The sequence below is a fragment of the Octopus sinensis genome, linkage group LG21, assembly GCF_006345805.1.
Source record: "Octopus sinensis linkage group LG21, ASM634580v1, whole genome shotgun sequence".
Lineage (NCBI taxonomy): Eukaryota > Metazoa > Mollusca > Cephalopoda > Octopoda > Octopodidae > Octopus > Octopus sinensis.
Genome location: NC_043017.1, coordinates 23,495,052 through 23,512,372, shown reverse-complemented (window position 1 = coordinate 23,512,372; position 17,321 = coordinate 23,495,052). Strand labels below are relative to the sequence as shown.

The following is a 17,321-nucleotide window of genomic DNA, read 5'->3' as shown; positions in this document are numbered from 1 at the left end:
CTAGCTTAAAAGCTGCCCTATTGGGTGGCGTTTAAGCTAACTCTTGTGGAGGGCTCGTCATTAGGCCTTGGGCCCAACAATGACACTACATGCATTGAGTAAGTATTAAATTTTATTAAACTGAAGCAATGAGCAATTTTCATCAAAACAATGATATAATTTGTTGACTTGGAATTTATTGCAAAGCTGCATCATAATCAACAGTACCACTAGCATTGCCACCACATCTGCCATACACACACCATTGAGACTTCTGACACCACCACCATCAATACCTTTGACTTTGCTGCCTTCCCCTCCATCACCATCATCACTGTCTTCACATCGCTTACTCTCACTTCATCCCTGACTGCTTTGGCTACCACCACCACCACACCATCATCACCACCTCTATCACAACTACAGCTCATACTATCACCCCATAACTATCACGAAAAGGCTAAATGTGTGTATTCATTCAGTATGTTACTTCAGCATGTTAGATCAGGGGTCAGTTCCTCTTTCTCTCACATACCCACTCTTTCTCTCTCTCTTATCATTACTCCCACTGCCACCATCAACATTACTACTTTTAATAAAAACATCATCAACTTCTCTAAATTTCTTTGTTTCTCTTTCTCTCCCTCTCTTTTTCTTTCTCTTTCTCTGTCTGTATTCACCACTGCCCTCACCGTCTCTATGCCTACTATCACACTCACCCCAACATGAGCAATAGTAGGAGTGTCAATGAATAGTGAGAGAGGTGGGGTCGAAATGTGACACACAGAAGTTTATTTTTGCATTTATTATATTAGATATAAGTTGTAATAATGAAGTCAAACCAAATAACGATATTATGAAATCACTTCATATGTGCATTTCAAGTGTGTGTAGTTTATTATAGGAAATGCATCCATTACACAAGACCTTTTTCAGTTGAAACATTTCAACACACACATATATATGAAAAACAAACAAGGATTCCCAAGAAAAACGTGGAAAGTGAGAGCTAGGAAGGGTCAGAACAGTCCAAAACCCTGACTACCTTCTGCTCCAGTCAGTTTTCCACTTTTCTTTTGACTCCACCCTCCAGGTGGAACTGAACCATTGATTCTCTCATACACAGCAATGTTACCACTTGCATCCTCCTCCCAGTAAATTTACTTGAAGTCAATACCTCCCTCTCTACCCTCATCTTCCACTTTAAGCAAGGGCATGTTTGGAATGTCGTGTTCTGAAATATTTCAGTTGCATCCACCATACAACCTCTTATACTATAACCACCAGACAAAAGAAAACAGCATACCTATTTCTTTATTACCCACAAGGGGCTAAACATAGAGGGGACAAACATAGGTATTAAGTCGATTACATCGACCCCAGTGCGTAACTGGTGCTTAATTTATCGACCCCGAAAAGATGAAAGGCAAAGTCGACCTCGGCCGAATTTGAACTCACAACGTAACGACAGACGAAATACCGCTAAGCATTTCGCCTGGTGTGCTAACGTTTCTGCCAGCTCACCGCCTTACCCTTCCTTACAAAAAGAGGGTAGTGGGACAATTTCTACTTGGGACAGCTGAATCCTTCTTTTACATGATAACAATTGTTTAACATAGCACCACAGGTCAGTGGTTCTTGAACACTGAACAAATACATGAAGAACTGTCTTGTCACTCTCTTGTCAGTTCAAGATATGACTGCCATGGAAGTGTTAGTCATATCTTGGACTGGCACTTCTGTGTTTACAGTGTCCCTAGTAATACTAACAAGTCAAAGACTGATTGGATGAACCTCTTTGATCTTGATTCTTCCCCAATACATTACAAACCCACTACAGAATGCTAGGGTAGGTGTTCCACTAACTGCTTTGTCCAATTGGGTGACGACTATGAGTAATTGACCACATTTTAGATGTTAGATGCTCAAACTTGGTCCCTGCAGATGACACAGCCTCAGAGCATACCTATGCATTAACAACAGCATCTTATGTCCTTCTCCACTGGAATAGCTGTTGGCGGCAGATGGACCTTCTGAAAGGCAGAAACTGACCCCTTTGCAACACAAAAACAAGTGAAAGGGTAAACATTCCAGCCTGGTCAGAAGTTTCCAGAGGAAAGACGTCCAACTTTTTCATTTATGCACGTTTCTTCCACATTTCATATTGCACTGTTGGTTGAATGGTGGTATGGCACAGACAGATTTTGACGTTCATGTCTATTTTGTTTCTGAACTAAATTGATTTACTGGTTCTGCATGTAATATTGGTTTCAGTGTCTGTCATCACACAGAACTCAACCAAAATACACAAATCAACCCATGTCACAGAAGTCTGGCCTTCAACCATTATGGTGCCAAGCCTTGTTCTTCAACCAAATTTCATAGCCTTCACTTTCTCTCTGTTCATTTTTAATCCAGATTTCATCTTCATTCGGTTGGAGAATCAGATCTTGAAGATAGTCTTTGGATTCTGCAAGCAACACATTATTATCATATGTAACTTAGTGGGTTTTTAAAAATTTATTAATCTGGAAGAAAGGCAGTGTTCATAACCCTTTGCAAAGCCTCCAAGACAAGTGGGTGGTGGACAAGGAAGGTTTTTTTCAAACAGGAGACCTGATTTGAATGTTTGCAACAGAGAAGTCTCTGTTAAAGGCATCCTTAAGATGCCAGGAGGTGGTGTTAAACCAGACGAGGAATTAAATCTCAACACCCAAGTAGGTCACAACAAAATTTGAAGTCAGAATACAAGGAACTGGATCAAATACCACTGGGTATCAAGTCTGATATACTTACAGTTCTGCCAATCTACTGTCCCAAATTGTTTTTTCACTGATATAAAAAGGTCAAAAGCAAATTTTACCTCAGAGATTTGAACTCAAAGTACCTACTGTCAGCACAATATTATGAGGCTTTCTATCCAATATTCTAATTCTGCCAATTTCAGAAGATTATCAAGAATTATCCATACAATTAGTAAACAAAACAGGCCTCTATTTAAAAGTTTAAAACGATTAGAAGCGCTAACTCCAAAAAATACCAGCTTACTGCCAAGAACTGGTACGACTGAAACACACTTTTACCAGTTGGCTTTAATCCTTTGCCTATCTAAACCATGTTCAAAACTTTGTCCTAAACGTTCATACTTGCTTTCAGACTTTTCGCTAATTCTTGTTTCATACGTTCTCGGTAATATAATGCGTTCCTTTCATAAGTTATTTTGATGGTTGAATAAAAATTAGGGATGTGTATCATATATAATACACGAATGCCAGGAAAATATGCCGTGTGTATAATGTGATACATAGGGCGGGAAAAGGTTTAAAAGTAAAACTCACTTCCATCGGAGTCGTTTCTATAATACTGAGGTTCTGTTGAGTGTAACTTAGCAAATTAACAAACAGGTTTCTACTGTCAGCTCACCATGTGTCATCCTTGTTGGAAACTTCAAGGAAGCTGCTTCTTGTCACCGGACATGTTTGAATAGTAGCCAAATCTCCTTCATATCACAATCTTATAGTTGTACAGGATGTCGTGGTGAATACAGCTTGATGTACAAATAATTAAAAAAATGAATGAAAAAGATGGGATGGTCACGTTAGGACCTCTTTTAATCATAGGTTGTTTCGTGCTTGGGTGAGATAGCGATAAACCACAACTATGCAGAAGCCTTGCTAAAAATAGCAGTCAAATTTCTTACAAATCACAGGTACTGTATTTCTAATGAAAGGAAACCATCGAATAATATAGTGTCGTAGATATGGTTGAAAGAGCAGGATATGATATATGGCAATGATATATTATATCTAGTGCGGTATGTTGCCCCATGTCCTCCTTCTAGCTAGAATACTTTGATCATAGGTCATCTTGACCAGCACTGACTGACATACCGCGTGCCATGGCAAGGGAAGACAACTTCGTTGTGTTACGAAGAGCGATAGGAAGTAGAAGGGAAACAACTCTGAGAATAACTAAACTTAAAGCAATAATAATAAGAATTCGTCCAGAAGTGATTCAAATCCGTTCTCGCGCCGAAACCGTGTCTTCATTCATAAATTCTGCAGAGGATACGAATTACACCAAATCCACAGGAATACTGAACAGTTGCAGAAATGATTGACATCAATAAAAGTTGTACCTACAACATCCAAATCGAAGATTTGGCTCGAGTTGTGGAGTTTTCTCCATACGAATTATCCTGTAGATTATTGGCGATCGGCACAAATAGCCGAATTATTATTTTCTCATGCCGTTTCCCTGTGAGTTCACGTATTTCAAATTTTGTGTTTTTAATTACATTTTTGTTTGTACTTGTTTGTTGTTGTTTGTAATTTACTTAGACTTCATATTAATGAAGCGATGAGTTTTTTTTCGTATGCTCAGTTCGTCAGCGATTCGGGTTCGATTCTAGGCTAAAGTCGTTTTACTTTTTACACCATGCTGCCAATAACTTATGTTCCCTTATAAATCCGAATCATTTTGTTCAAGCAAAGGAAATAAAAATAATAATAATAAACGAAAGCTAACGTTTTGGAAGGTCGTTGGAACCTATATATATCCCAATTATTGATTTCTTTCGAAGCCGGTAAGCGGTTTTTTGAAGGTTTTTTTTTTTTTGAGAAGACTGAGTAACTTGTTAATCAACGTGTTGATTATGATTGATATTTATTCTGCTAACAACCTGGTAAGGATTATTATACAATGTTCTTGTTTTTGGTGTGCCAGGTAAACAAACACGAAGCAAGTCGAAGCAATATTAATGTCTCAAATACTTTCTCTCTCTCTCTCTCACCACACACACACACCGTTTGTACTTTAGTTTAATCGCTGCTCATCTGAATGAGACCTGAAATTAAATGCGAACTCCCGGTGATAGATTTGCTTTTCTGTTAGTTGTAGTTCAGTTTGTGACTTTCTCGTCTTTTTATATATCCAGAACCACATTGTACAACATAACTTTCGATATGATTGATTTTAGAGGGAGTCTGTTGCTATTTCTAGCCTGTCAGACAACCGTATAAATGCATTGTTGTTGTTTTTTATACTAATGCCTTCTAGCATAACTCTTCGTCCACCATCAGGTAATTCTTACTATTCCATAATGTTGGTGAACGACAGGTGCTTATGCCTCTTTTATATACTGCTTATATCAGCGAGTGAAAACATAAATACCAAAAGTTGTGTGTTTTTATAATCAGTGAGATTATTGTCGTTTAGCAAAGGATTAACTCTGATTAAGCAAACCTATGATCAAAGGTATTCCCACCGTGACCATTCCTATCTATTCGTTTATCTTTTACAATATTGGCTAATGTACCTAAGCTCTTTTCTTTTTCTTAATCTATGAGAAAGTTCATAGAAGGCTCAGTGTTGTTTTTTGAAAAGCAGTAAGGCGTGATTTGCAGATTTGATTTCTGTTTTTAGCAGGTTGAACAACCAGACTGTTCCATCTAGTTCTTGGCCTTCTAGAAATAACAACCAGATGGTTACCAACTGTCTTAAAGAAGGAGGGCACACCAAACAGTGTAGTCCCTCATACACAAAAAGACAGGATGGTTATAACTGAAACGGCTTTAATCATCAATCTGCTCAATCAAGACTGACCTAGGGCTAAATATTAACTTGATGAAAGCTGAAGACTGCTGATTAAACTATTATCTTCTACTTTTGAACATCAAGGATATGTTATCAATAAAAACATCTTGTATTAATATGTCTATCACATTTAAAGTACAGTACTGTCTCAAGTCCTAGGGCCCACAGGGGCCAGGCACCTAGTTTCTACGATGTATAACTGACCAAGATCACAACATCCCCCCTGAATCTGTTGCAGAGTTATTCCATTATAGCTGAGTGGATTGGAACAATGTGAAATGAAGTCATCATCATCATCGTTTAACGTCTGTTTTCCGTGCTAGCATGTGTTGGACGGTTCGACTGGGGTCTGGGAAGCCAGAAGGCTGCACCAGGCTCCAGTCTGATCTGGCAGTGTTTCTACAGCTGGATGCCCTTCCTAACGCCAACCACTCCGTGAGTGTAGTGGGTGCTTTTTACATGCCACCGGTGCAGGTGCCACCTTCTTAAAAACATAATACACTGCTCTGTCCAGGGATCAAAACCACAATCTAGCAATCATGAGTGCAACACCCTAACCACTAGGCCATGTACCTTTAGGATTAATGATCCTAAATGTGATACAATCAAGAGTTACAGTAAAGAGGCAAACAGAAAGTTGTGATGTCATCCCCTTCTCCTCACTGACCTTTCCCAATAAATCAGATAATTAATTTCTTAATTGATATTTATTAGCATGTTAAGACAGTGAGCTGGCAGAATTGTCAGCATGTCTGTCAAAATGCTTAGTCTGCCCTTATGTTCTGAGTTCAAAATTCCGTCATGGTCAGCTTTGCCTTTCATTCCTTTCAGGGTCAATAAAATAAGTACCAGTTGGGTACTGAGGTTAAAGTAATTGTCTTATTCCCTTCCCTGTAATTGCTGGCCCTGTGCCAAAATTTGAAACCGTTATTATTTTTATTATTATTCAGTAGTTTTATTTTTATAACGTGCTTTCACTTCATTACCGAGCGCAGCTCTGTGTGCCTTGGGTATGTACTGTGATTTGTTGTGATGCTGTTATTATTATTATTCAGTAGTCTTATTTTTATCACCTGTTTTCACTGCACTACCGAGCACAGTTATGTGTGCCTTGGGTATGTGCTGTGGTTTGTTTTGATGTTATTATTTTTACTTTATTGAAAGTGGTTTACATAAGATGCATGTCGTGTCAAGTCATGTTATGTTCTGTATGTTATACACACATATATATATAAGTCTTGGCGTTATGCATTTGTCTGTACATTTTTTAACCATACCTAATGTATCTATTATTATAGGAATTATTTCTGTTTTCAGGCTCCATGTTTTGGTATTATTGTTGTTGTTGCTATTCTCTACATTATTACTAAGGTGGCGAGCTGGCAGACACGTTAGCGTGCCGGGCGAAATGCTTAACGGTATTTCGTCTGTCGCTACGTTCTAAGTTCAAATTCCGCCATGGACGACTTTGCCTTTCATCCTTTCAGGGTCGATAAATAAAGTACCAGTTTCGCACTGGGGTCGATGTAATCGATTTAATCCCTTTGTCTGTCCTTGTTTGTCTCCTCTATGTTTAACCTCTTGTGGGTAGTAAAGAAATATACATTATTATTGTCCATACCTTTCAAATTTTCTTTTCTTTTTTAACAGGAAGAAGATGCAGAATTAAAAAACATGGAATATGAAGAATTACAAATATTACAAGCCGGTTGTGCCATTACTGCTCTCAGCTGGAGTCCAGACACTTCCGTTTCTCATATCACAAATTTTATCAAGTACGTATCTTGACGATCATTGGTTAAAACCCTTTAGTGTTCAGATTACTCTGTCAAATATAATGCTTTTTCATTCACATTGTTTTGAATTAATCCTGCATTATCTTGTAGCTCTGAGAATTTGAGGATGACATTGTAGGATATGAGTGAGAGGCCAGATCCGGATGGTTTGAACATAAAAAAAGTTGAAAATTTGGGCCGGATATGGCTGGTTTAAATGCTAAAGGGTTAAGTGAAGTTTTTAGAGAGGAAAAACAATGGAGAATAATGTCCATGTGTAGGATTATAGCATTGTTAATTATTTCCAGCGAGTCATTTTTTGAGGGAGGGAGAAGGCTACGACAGTAATATTGGACAGAGTCCTAATGCTAATAGGTAAAGTATTAGCCTGCCTGTTCATTTGTTTTAAGTTCATATTTACAGCAAACATTTCATTGTGTCTCTAAACCAAGATTGTTTTACTATGTGCTGATCAGTAACTCTCTCTCTCTTTTTACTTGTTTCAGTCATTTTACTGCGGCCATGCTGGAGCATCGCCTTTAGTCGAGCAAATCGACCCCGGGACTTATTCTTTGTAAGCCCCAGTACTTATTCTATCGGTCTCTTTTGCCGAACCGCTAAGTGATGGGGACGTAAACATACCAGCATCGGTTGTCAAGCAATGCTAGGGGGACAAACATATACACACACACATATATATATATATACATATATACGACAGGGTTCTTTCAGTTTCTGTCTACCAAATCCACTCACAAGGTATTGGTCAATAGCAGAAGACACTTGCCCAAGATGCCACGCAGTGGGACTGAACCTGGAACCACGTGGTTGGTAAGCAAGCTACTTACCATACAGCCACTCCTGTGCCTAACTGTTGAAGAATACAAAGTAAAATCTTCTGAAATGTCCCATCATCATTTAACATCTGTTTTCCATGCTGGCATGGGTTGGATGATTTGACAGAAACTGGCAAGTTAGAAGTCTGCACCAAATTCTGCCATTTATTGTGGCCGGTTTCTCTGACTGGATGCCCTTCCTAACCCCAATCACTTTCTAGAGTGTCTTGGGTGTCTTTTCCAAAATATCATGTTTATCCTTATTCCTTTTAACCCTTTAGTGTTCGCATTATTCTGCTAAAATTAATGCTTTTTAATCCACATTGTTTTGAACTAATCATGCATTATCTTGCAGCTATGAGATTTTGATGAGGTAGCTGTTAATTTTTAAAACAATATTGTAGGGTTGGTGTGAGAGACCAGATCTGGCCAGTTTGAACATAAAACAGGCAGAATACCTTTGGCCAGTTTAAATGCTAAAGGGTTAAAGATCTTATATATGTATGCACATGCGTGTGTGCATGTGTATGTGGATTGAAAATCTTATTTGCTAAATTGGTTGAGAAATTTATCTCCCTTGGCTAATATCTATTTCGTTTCACTTCTTTGAACTGAGATGGTTAGCTCTGAACAACAAAGAAACTTATGTCATGATACACATTGATACATTCTTCATTCATTAAGTCACAGGTTCCACTTCATTTTATCGTTAGAGGATGTTACTTTGATTTTGTGTTTCTGTTAATATATAAAGCTGTCTCTGCCGTTCCATATTTTGTTTCAGCTATATTAGCAGGTTGACAGAATTCCAGCCTTGACAATTGATTCATTTCCCCGATACCATGAAGACTAGTATACTTCATGTGTAAATGCAGTCTAAAGATGGGTTGTCAGTACTGAGTTAATTTATTAAGAAATGAAGTAATGGGGATGGGAGGGGGATGGCAAGAGGGGTGGTCTGCACTGGGTGATGCTTTTATGGGGTGGCACTTTTGATGGTTACTTCTGATAGGACCTTATGGACAAGGTGCCTGAGGACTCTACTCTGGCAATCCTCCTAGGAATAGGGGGCATGAGTGGATGGAATATCACCAATATTTATTAATGTTTGTTTTGTTAAAAATATTTTCTTTCTGCCACCAGGCTTGCTGCTGCAGGAATGGACCATAACATAAGGCTTGTGTCATTTGACCTGAAAAAGGAACCAGTTGTTGAGGTATTGTATTATCAAAGCTATTCCTTCATAACAGTTTAGAGTGGAAGTTCACCCCATGTAGTCCATCATGTAATCTTACCATCTATGTCACTACTTTGTCCTTATACCCTTTCATTCATTGCTGCTCCTTCTTTACTGGTATATTACTAGATTTTTTTCTGCTTTCCTGTCATTCTTTGACCCTCAGGTGTCCATATAAATGGTCAATCTTGTTTTCTCTTTATCTTCTGACCATTTGACTAATATCCTCTTGCCAAGTAAGGAAATAAACCTATGGTAGTATTTTATAATCACAACTTGGTCACCCTAGTTGGCAGCAGTGATATTTTTAACGAGTGATGATGATGATGATGATGTGGTGGTGGTGGTGGTGATGGTAGCAGTAGAGGTGCATTAAGGGTGATAAAGGTCATCGTCTTCTTCATCCACTTCCTGCTCTCTGGTTGTCCCAACTTCCTCTTCATACACCCATCATTTATTCTCAAATCTTTTGCCTTCTTTGTTGAAGAAGTAATGTAGGGCTGAGTTTATGTATATGTGTGTATGTGTATGAATGTATCGTTATCACTTACTGCTCCTTTTTCATGCTGATATTGGTTGAATGGTTTGACATGAACAGACAAGCAAGAAGGTTGTGCCAAGTTCTGATATCATAGTTTCTATAGCTGGATGCCTTTCCTAATGCCAACCACATCACAGTATGTACTGAGTGCTGTTTTTATGGCACCGACACTGGTGAGGTCACCAAATATCCACAAGACGAGTCTCTCTCAACTGAGTTGGGTTTATTGCGGGATAAGAAAGCAGAGAAGAGAGACAAAGAGCTGGTGTCTTGCTGGAGAGGTGAATATATGGCTTGTCCATCTGGAGAAAGAGAGAGAGATGTGAGGTCAGGGTACAAAGTGAATATGAGTGATAGAAATAAGATATATATATATACTTGCCAGCCTCGCCTGGCACCTGTGCGGGTGGCACGTAAAAAGCACCCACTACACTCACGGAGTGGTTGGCGTTAGGAAGGGCATCCAGCTGTAGAAACATCGCCAGATAAGACTGGAGCCTGGTGCAGCCTTCTGGCTTCCCAGATCCCCGGTCGAACCGTCCAACCCATGCTAGCATGGAGAACGGACGTTAAACAATGCTGATGATATATATATATCATCATCATCATCATCATCTTGATATAGATATATATATATATATATATCTTATTTCTATCACTCATATTCACTTTGTACCCTGACCTCACATCTCTCTCTCTTTCCAGATGGACAAGCCATATATATATATATATATATATATGTACTTATGAGCTTCTGCACAGATTCTATCTATCAAGTATCACTCAGTGTGGGTTTGGTTGATATAAAATCATGCCACATGTTGGGACTGAACCTGGGATGATACAATTGCAAAGTTAGGCAGCAAATTTATATATGTTACATATTTTAACTCTTTAGCATTTAAACCAGTCATATCCAGCCCAAATATTCTACCTGTTTTGTATTCAAACCAGCCAGATCCGGCCTCTCACACCTATCCTTCAATGTCATCCTAAAAGTAAACAATCACATCATCAAATTCTCAAAGCCACAAAATAATGCGGGATTAATTCAAGGCAATGTGACTAAATAAGTATTACATTTGATAAAGTAATCTGAATGCTAAAGGGTTAAAATCCTCATTAAAAACAAATATATTTATTAATAGAAAACAATATGATTTCAATTCTTATGTCTGTCAATGTTGGAATTTATATTCAGGAGCTGTCTGGTCATAAAAGCTTCATCAATGCAATTGCTTACGAACCAAATGTAGGGCAACAACTTGCAAGTGTTGGCGACGATAATACCTGCAGAATATGGGAGACCAGTGGAGAGGAATCTAAAACGAAAGAAGTGTTGTGTTTTTACCTGATGTCGCCAGGTGTCAGTGTTTGTTGGCACTATGAAGAACCCAAAAAGGTAAAGTAAACTACCATATTTTAGTTCAGCTTCCTTATATTGTTGTTATTGGTCCAAATAATCGGTAGAGTGTCAAACAAAAATGTTTGTAATGTTATTTAGTCGTGTCCTTTTATGTGTTGAGTTCAAATCCTTGCTGAGGTCAACTTTGCCATACATTCTTCATCGGTCAAAGAACTTTCATTGGTCTACTTGACTATACTCCTTTCTTTGAAATTTGTTGTCTTGTACAGATGTTAAAAGTCATTATTATTGTTGTTGTTAAGTTGGTGAGCTGGCAGAATTGTTAGCCTGCTGGTCAAAATGTTTAGCAGCATTTCATCTGTTTTTATGTTCTGAGTTCAAATTCTGCCAAGGTCATCTTTGTCTTTCATTTTTTTTTTTGAGGTCAATAAAATAAATACCAGTCAAGCACAGGGGTCAATGTAATCGCCTAGCCTCCTCCCCATAAAATTTCAGGCCATGTGCTTATAATACAAAGAATTGTGCCGGTGGCATGTAAAAAGCACCAACTGATCGTGGCCGCTGCCAGACTCACCTGGCACCTGTGCCGGTAGCACGTAAAAAGCACCCACTACACTCACGGAGTGGTTGGCGTTAGGAAGGGCATCCAGCTGTAGAAACACTGCCAGATCAGACTGGAGCCTGGTGCAGCCTCCTGGCTTCCCAAACCCCGGTCGAACCATCCAACCCGTGCTAGCACAGAAAACGGACGTTAAACAATGATGATGATGTTATTGTTCTTGTTTTGAGTTCAAATCCCACCAAGGTCAGAGATGGTGGAATGATAGAAACCTTAGAATGTTGGACAAAATGCCTTACAGTATTTCTTCCAGCTCCTTAATTCTGAGTTCAAATCCTGCCAAGGTTGATTTTGCCCTCATCTTTTCAGGGTCGATAAAATGAAGTACTAGTTGGGTACTAAGATCGATGTAATTGACTAATCCCCTCCGCCTAATAACTAGCCTTGTGCCTAAATTAATAACAGTTGTTGTTGTTGTGGTGTTTCTTGTTGCAGTATTGAGTTCTGGTTCAAATGACTTTCTCACTCAGTTTCTGTTGCTACTCGAGGTTATTTCATGTGTGCTATTGATAAATATCCTAGGCAAATGCATGAACATCACAACTGATACTCCTCTGTTGTTCTTTCATGGCCACACACTTCCTGTTGAGCTTCAGCTTGTCTCTGGTTTCTGTGGTGTTAAATAGCTGAAACACACGGAGAGGATACCTATTTCTTTATTACCCACAAGGGGCTAAACATAGAGGGGACAAACAAGGACAGACATAGGTATTAAGTCGATTACATCGATCCCAGTGCGTAACTGGTACTTAATTTATCGAGCCCGAAAGGATGAAAGGCAAAGTTGACCTCGGCGGAATTTGAACTCACAACCTAACGGCAGACGAAATATGGCTATGCATTTCGCCCAGCGTGCTAACGTTTCTGCCAGCTCGCCGCCTTCACACGGAGAGGATACCATTCTATCACAAATGACCTTTCCCTCAGACAGAATTGCACTCTCATGTAGAGAAACCAAACCTGGGACATTGTCATTGTGAAGCAAACTTCTTAACCATTCACATACTTATTGTGTCTACACACATCCGTGCACATATGTCTACACACATTCAGACATATTCATTTCCTAATTTGTCTTTCCTTATCTTCACCATTCTATCACAACTTCATTATCGTTAAATGAAATGTTATTTTCAGTGGAAACACTTTTCTGTTGTCAGTTACTTTTAACTTATGGCTTTGTTTTTCTCTTCAGATTCTTGTAGCACAAAAGAATGGTATAATTCGGTTCTTCAGTCTTCATAACCAGCAACCTATCATGTCACTGGACTGTGGTCAAGCTCCACTCATGGCAGCAGATTGGTGCCATATCAATTCTCTTGCTGTTGTTGCTGCTGCAGCCACAGACTGGATATTATTTGATTCCTCTGTATCTAGGTAGGTTCATCTGATGTCGTTACAAAAGTAGGTCAGCACACCATTGTGAGGCTTGGTATACAAGGGATTTCTTACATAGCATGTGATATTATTTTTTAATAAAACCATAGACTGTTATTGTTAATGTTAAATACCATTATTATTGTTATTAAGGCAGTGAGCTGCTGAGTGAAAAGCTAAGCAGCATTCTGTCCATCTTTATGTTCTGAGTTCAAATTCCGTCAAGGTTGACTTTGCCCTTTATACTCTCAGGGTCGATAAATTAAGTACCAGTGAAACACTGGGGCTGATGTAACTGACTAGCCCCCTTTCCCAAAATTTCAGGTCTTGTGCCTTTAGTAGAAAGGATTATTATTATTATTACTTAGCCATCCCCATGGAAATTCTATGTTTTATACATACTCTTATTTCTATTGTGATGCTTAAATTTATAGATCTTTGTTTCTTTATTATAAAAATTTTGATTATATCTTTGATTTTATTTCATAGTTAAGGTTATTTATAGCATAACTTTGAAACACACAACATGACAAACATTATTACTATTATTATAGTTCAGTAGTTTTATTTTTATCATGTGCTTTTACTACAGAACTGGGTCAAGCTCTGTAAGCATTGAGCATTGCAAGCTAAAGATCACTTGTTAATTCTGCTACTAGCAGTGATGAATTATAGCCCCCACAGCACCTTAGTGGATGGAGATATAAATGCAAGCCATGCCATTGACTTCTTGGCTGTTGTCTATGTCATATCCGCCAACTGGGTATAAATGCAAGGGCTGCACACTGGGACTTCAATCCAACTCTTGTTTCTCCTTAGTCTCTCTTCAAGATGACTCCCACTGTCAATTCCGAGTATCTTGAATACTCTTTCTCTATTGAAGATCTGCATAGATAGCCAAGCAACTAACACTGAAGTTGGTTCCCCTGCTTCCATGTTCTTCTTAGTGCTACAGTCTAGTGTCCTATGCTCTGTATAACCTTATGTCTTTCTTCAATGTTTGATTAGCTTGAGTTGAGCCAGCTGAGGTTACTTCTGCTCCAGAGCGTCGGCTGCGGGGTCACTCCAAAAAGCTCTATCTGCGACGATTTCATCTCAATCGAAGGAGAGGGGCTTTCTCCGTCCGGGTTGCGGATCCGTGGAATAAGCTGCCGGACGAGATAGTGAAGATGCCGATGACCGCTGATGGTATTACTCGGTTCAAAGTCTCCCTTGACCACAAGTGGCCTGAACTCTTTACATGAACACTACCCTGTACATAACTCCATGTCCCCCTACATGGCCTTGCATTTTGCTTTTTGAACCAAAAAATTAACTAACTAACTCTATACTGTGTTTCTCTGTTCTGGAAACTAACAAACCAAGGTTTAAAATAGCAATGAAATGTTAACGAATATTTTACTGATGTTGCTTTTCTGTCATTATACTCTCTTTCATATTTCAGTGGTCCAGCTGATAAGAAACAAGCCCATCCTGATGGTATTACTCAGCTTCGTTGGTGTAAATGTTCAGACAACCTTTTGGCTACCATTGGACATCCAGGCTGTCAAGTAAAATTATTCAATGTCAAAGGTCAACAGGTATGTGGTAACAAAAATAAATAACTAAATAAAAAGAATACCATTTCTTTTGTAAGCAGTAAATTTTCGTTTTACTGACAGCTTCCATTTTCCCAACTTTAACCCACCTCAGTTTATTGCAATAAATGTTCCTTTCTCCTCCTCCTCATCATCATCAAACATCCATGTTTCCTGCTGGTGTGGATTGGACAGTTTGACAGGATCTGATGGACTTGAGGACTGCATCATGCTCTAGTGTCTGATTTGGCAAGGTTTCTACAGTTGGATTTCCTCCCTAACACTTTACAGTGTGTAGCGGATGCTATTTTCGTGTCTCTGGCACTAGTGAGGTTATCACACAGTTTGCAAGGTTGCAGACCCCTAGGGAAAAAAAAGGGACTTGAGGGGCAAAAGATGAGTAAAAGTACAAGAGAAGGGTCCAGAGCAGAACAGGTTTTAATTTTCTATGTAGAGGAGCTACGTACAACTCACATTTTAGAAGAGTAGAAGAGAGAGAGGGTAGAAGTGATCGAATGCAGCCTGAGGGTGATGAGATTAAAAGATGACACATGCTGTCTCATTGTTAAACCTTTACAAATGTTTACTGAAGTATTTCTACATTCTCTGTATTTTGCATGCTTCATGTCTATAACTTCTGTTCTTCCTTCAAATACTTTAACTGCTCCTTCAACTACAATCGAAATATTGCCCCCACATAAAAAGCACCATCTGACCGTGGCCGTTTGCCAGCTTTGTCTGGCACCTGTGCCAGTGGCACGTATAAAGCACCATCCGACCGTGGCCGTTTGCCAGCCTCGTCTGGCACATAAAAAGCACCCACTACACTCATGGAGTGGTTGGCATTAGGAAGGGCATCCAGCCGTAGAAACATTGCCAGATCAGACTGGGCCTGGTGCAGCCTTCTGGCTCCCAGACCCCAGTTGAACCATCCAAACCATGCTAGCATGGAAAGCGGATGCTAAATGATGATGATGATGATGATGATCTCTCATCAGTGCAAATCACTGTTTACAATGTCACTTCATATTTTCTACACATTCAAAACTGAAACAGAAAAACTCGGTTTCTTCTTCAGAACCTTTTCGCTCAGGGTTGTCAGTTTCTAATTCATTATGAAGCAGGCATAAATTCTTTCTCCTGAATATTGTACCTATGTCAGTGATGACCTCTTACTCATTCTCAAACAACTTGGAGACATGTAGACAAAAAGTCTGCGAGACCTTAAAGAGTTTTTAACTATTTTCAAAAATATAGTGCAGTTGCAATCACCATCATCAACCTAGACATTACTGTCTTAAACCGAAGGATTCATAGGGGTCAGTTTCCTGGTTTCTATGGTGTACAAGTGACCATGATCACAATATTCTCCCTGAATAGAATGCTAGTCCATTGAAGGGTTATCTATTTACAGCTGAGTGGACTGGAACAATGTGAAATGAAATGTTTTGCTCAAGAACACAATGCACCACCCAGTCTGGATATCGGGAGCTTGCTTCCTAGCTACATGGTTTCAGGTTCAGTCCTACTGCATGGCACTTTGGGTAGGTGTCTTCCGCTATAGCCCCGAGTCGACCGAAGCTTTGTGATTGAATTCGGTAGGTGGAAGTTACTTCGGTGTGTGTATATGTGCGTATAGGTCCTTGTGCCTCTCCGAAAGAGAGAGAGAGGGATCTTATGATTGTGAGCACAACATACAGGCTACGAGGCACCAATGGTGGAGAATGAACTCACAATCCTTTGACTAAAAATCTGCTCCTTACCTATTTATTAATTTGGCAGCAGGAGTTTTCAATGTTATATATGTTGTTACAACAATGTGTAATGTTATTTTGATCACTATTTGATATAACCATATTGAGAACGACTGTTGAATTGTGTTTCTTTTGTTTCTTTCTAGTTACTTATGTCCCAGTCATACGCTGTGGGCTCAGGACTCACATGGCATCTAAACCTACCAATATTTGCTGTTGGTGGAGACAAATTTGTATATTTCTGGTCAGCAACAGCTTCTTGAAGTCGTACATGTTATACATCTATATTTCATAATTCACTTTATTTCTATAATAAATCTTTTTTAAAAAAATTCCCTTTTTTTATATATATATATTTTATGTATTTTATCTACTTGTTTCAGTCATTAGACTGTGGCCATACTGGGGCACCACCTTGAGGAATTTTTTATTGAATGAATCACCTCCAGTACTTTTTTTTTTAAAGTGTGATATTTATTTTATTGATCTGTTCTGCCGAAGCACTAAATCATGGGGACATAAACACCACAGCACCGGCTGTTGAGTGAGGTAGGATGCGGGCAAACACAGACACACATCATAATCATTTAATGTCCATTTTCCATGCAGGCTAGTCAATTACAGTGACCCCAGTATTCAACTGGTACTTATTTTTATTGACCCCG

At 39.0% G+C, this 17,321-nt stretch overlaps 1 protein-coding gene across 1 annotated transcript; it reads left to right on the top strand.

Annotated features, from left to right (window-relative positions):
• Positions 1–3,936: 3,936 nt before the first annotated feature.
• LOC115222991 (nucleoporin Nup37) lies at positions 3,937–16,991 on the top strand. The gene is made up of 7 exons (XM_029793414.2): positions 3,937–4,238; positions 7,225–7,349; positions 9,329–9,401; positions 11,165–11,365; positions 13,144–13,325; positions 14,770–14,905; positions 16,803–16,991. Exons 1-7 carry the CDS (start codon positions 4,092–4,094, stop codon positions 16,917–16,919), a joined length of 981 nt encoding a protein of 326 aa, XP_029649274.1. The 5' UTR covers positions 3,937–4,091; the 3' UTR covers positions 16,920–16,991.
• Positions 16,992–17,321: the final 330 nt, after the last annotated feature.

What these genes read in the sequence shown, in the direction of transcription:
- LOC115222991 (XM_029793414.2), top strand. Translation starts at nt 4,092, where the DNA reads ATGATTGACATCAATAAAAGTTGTACCTACAACATCCAAATCGAAGAT. An exon ending in ACTATGAAGAACCCAAAAAG is followed by an intron (nt 11,366 to 13,143) that starts GTAAAGTAAACT and finishes TTTTCTCTTCAG; the next exon opens with ATTCTTGTAGCACAAAAGAA. An exon ending in TTTGATTCCTCTGTATCTAG is followed by an intron (nt 13,326 to 14,769) that starts GTAGGTTCATCT and finishes TTCATATTTCAG; the next exon opens with TGGTCCAGCTGATAAGAAAC.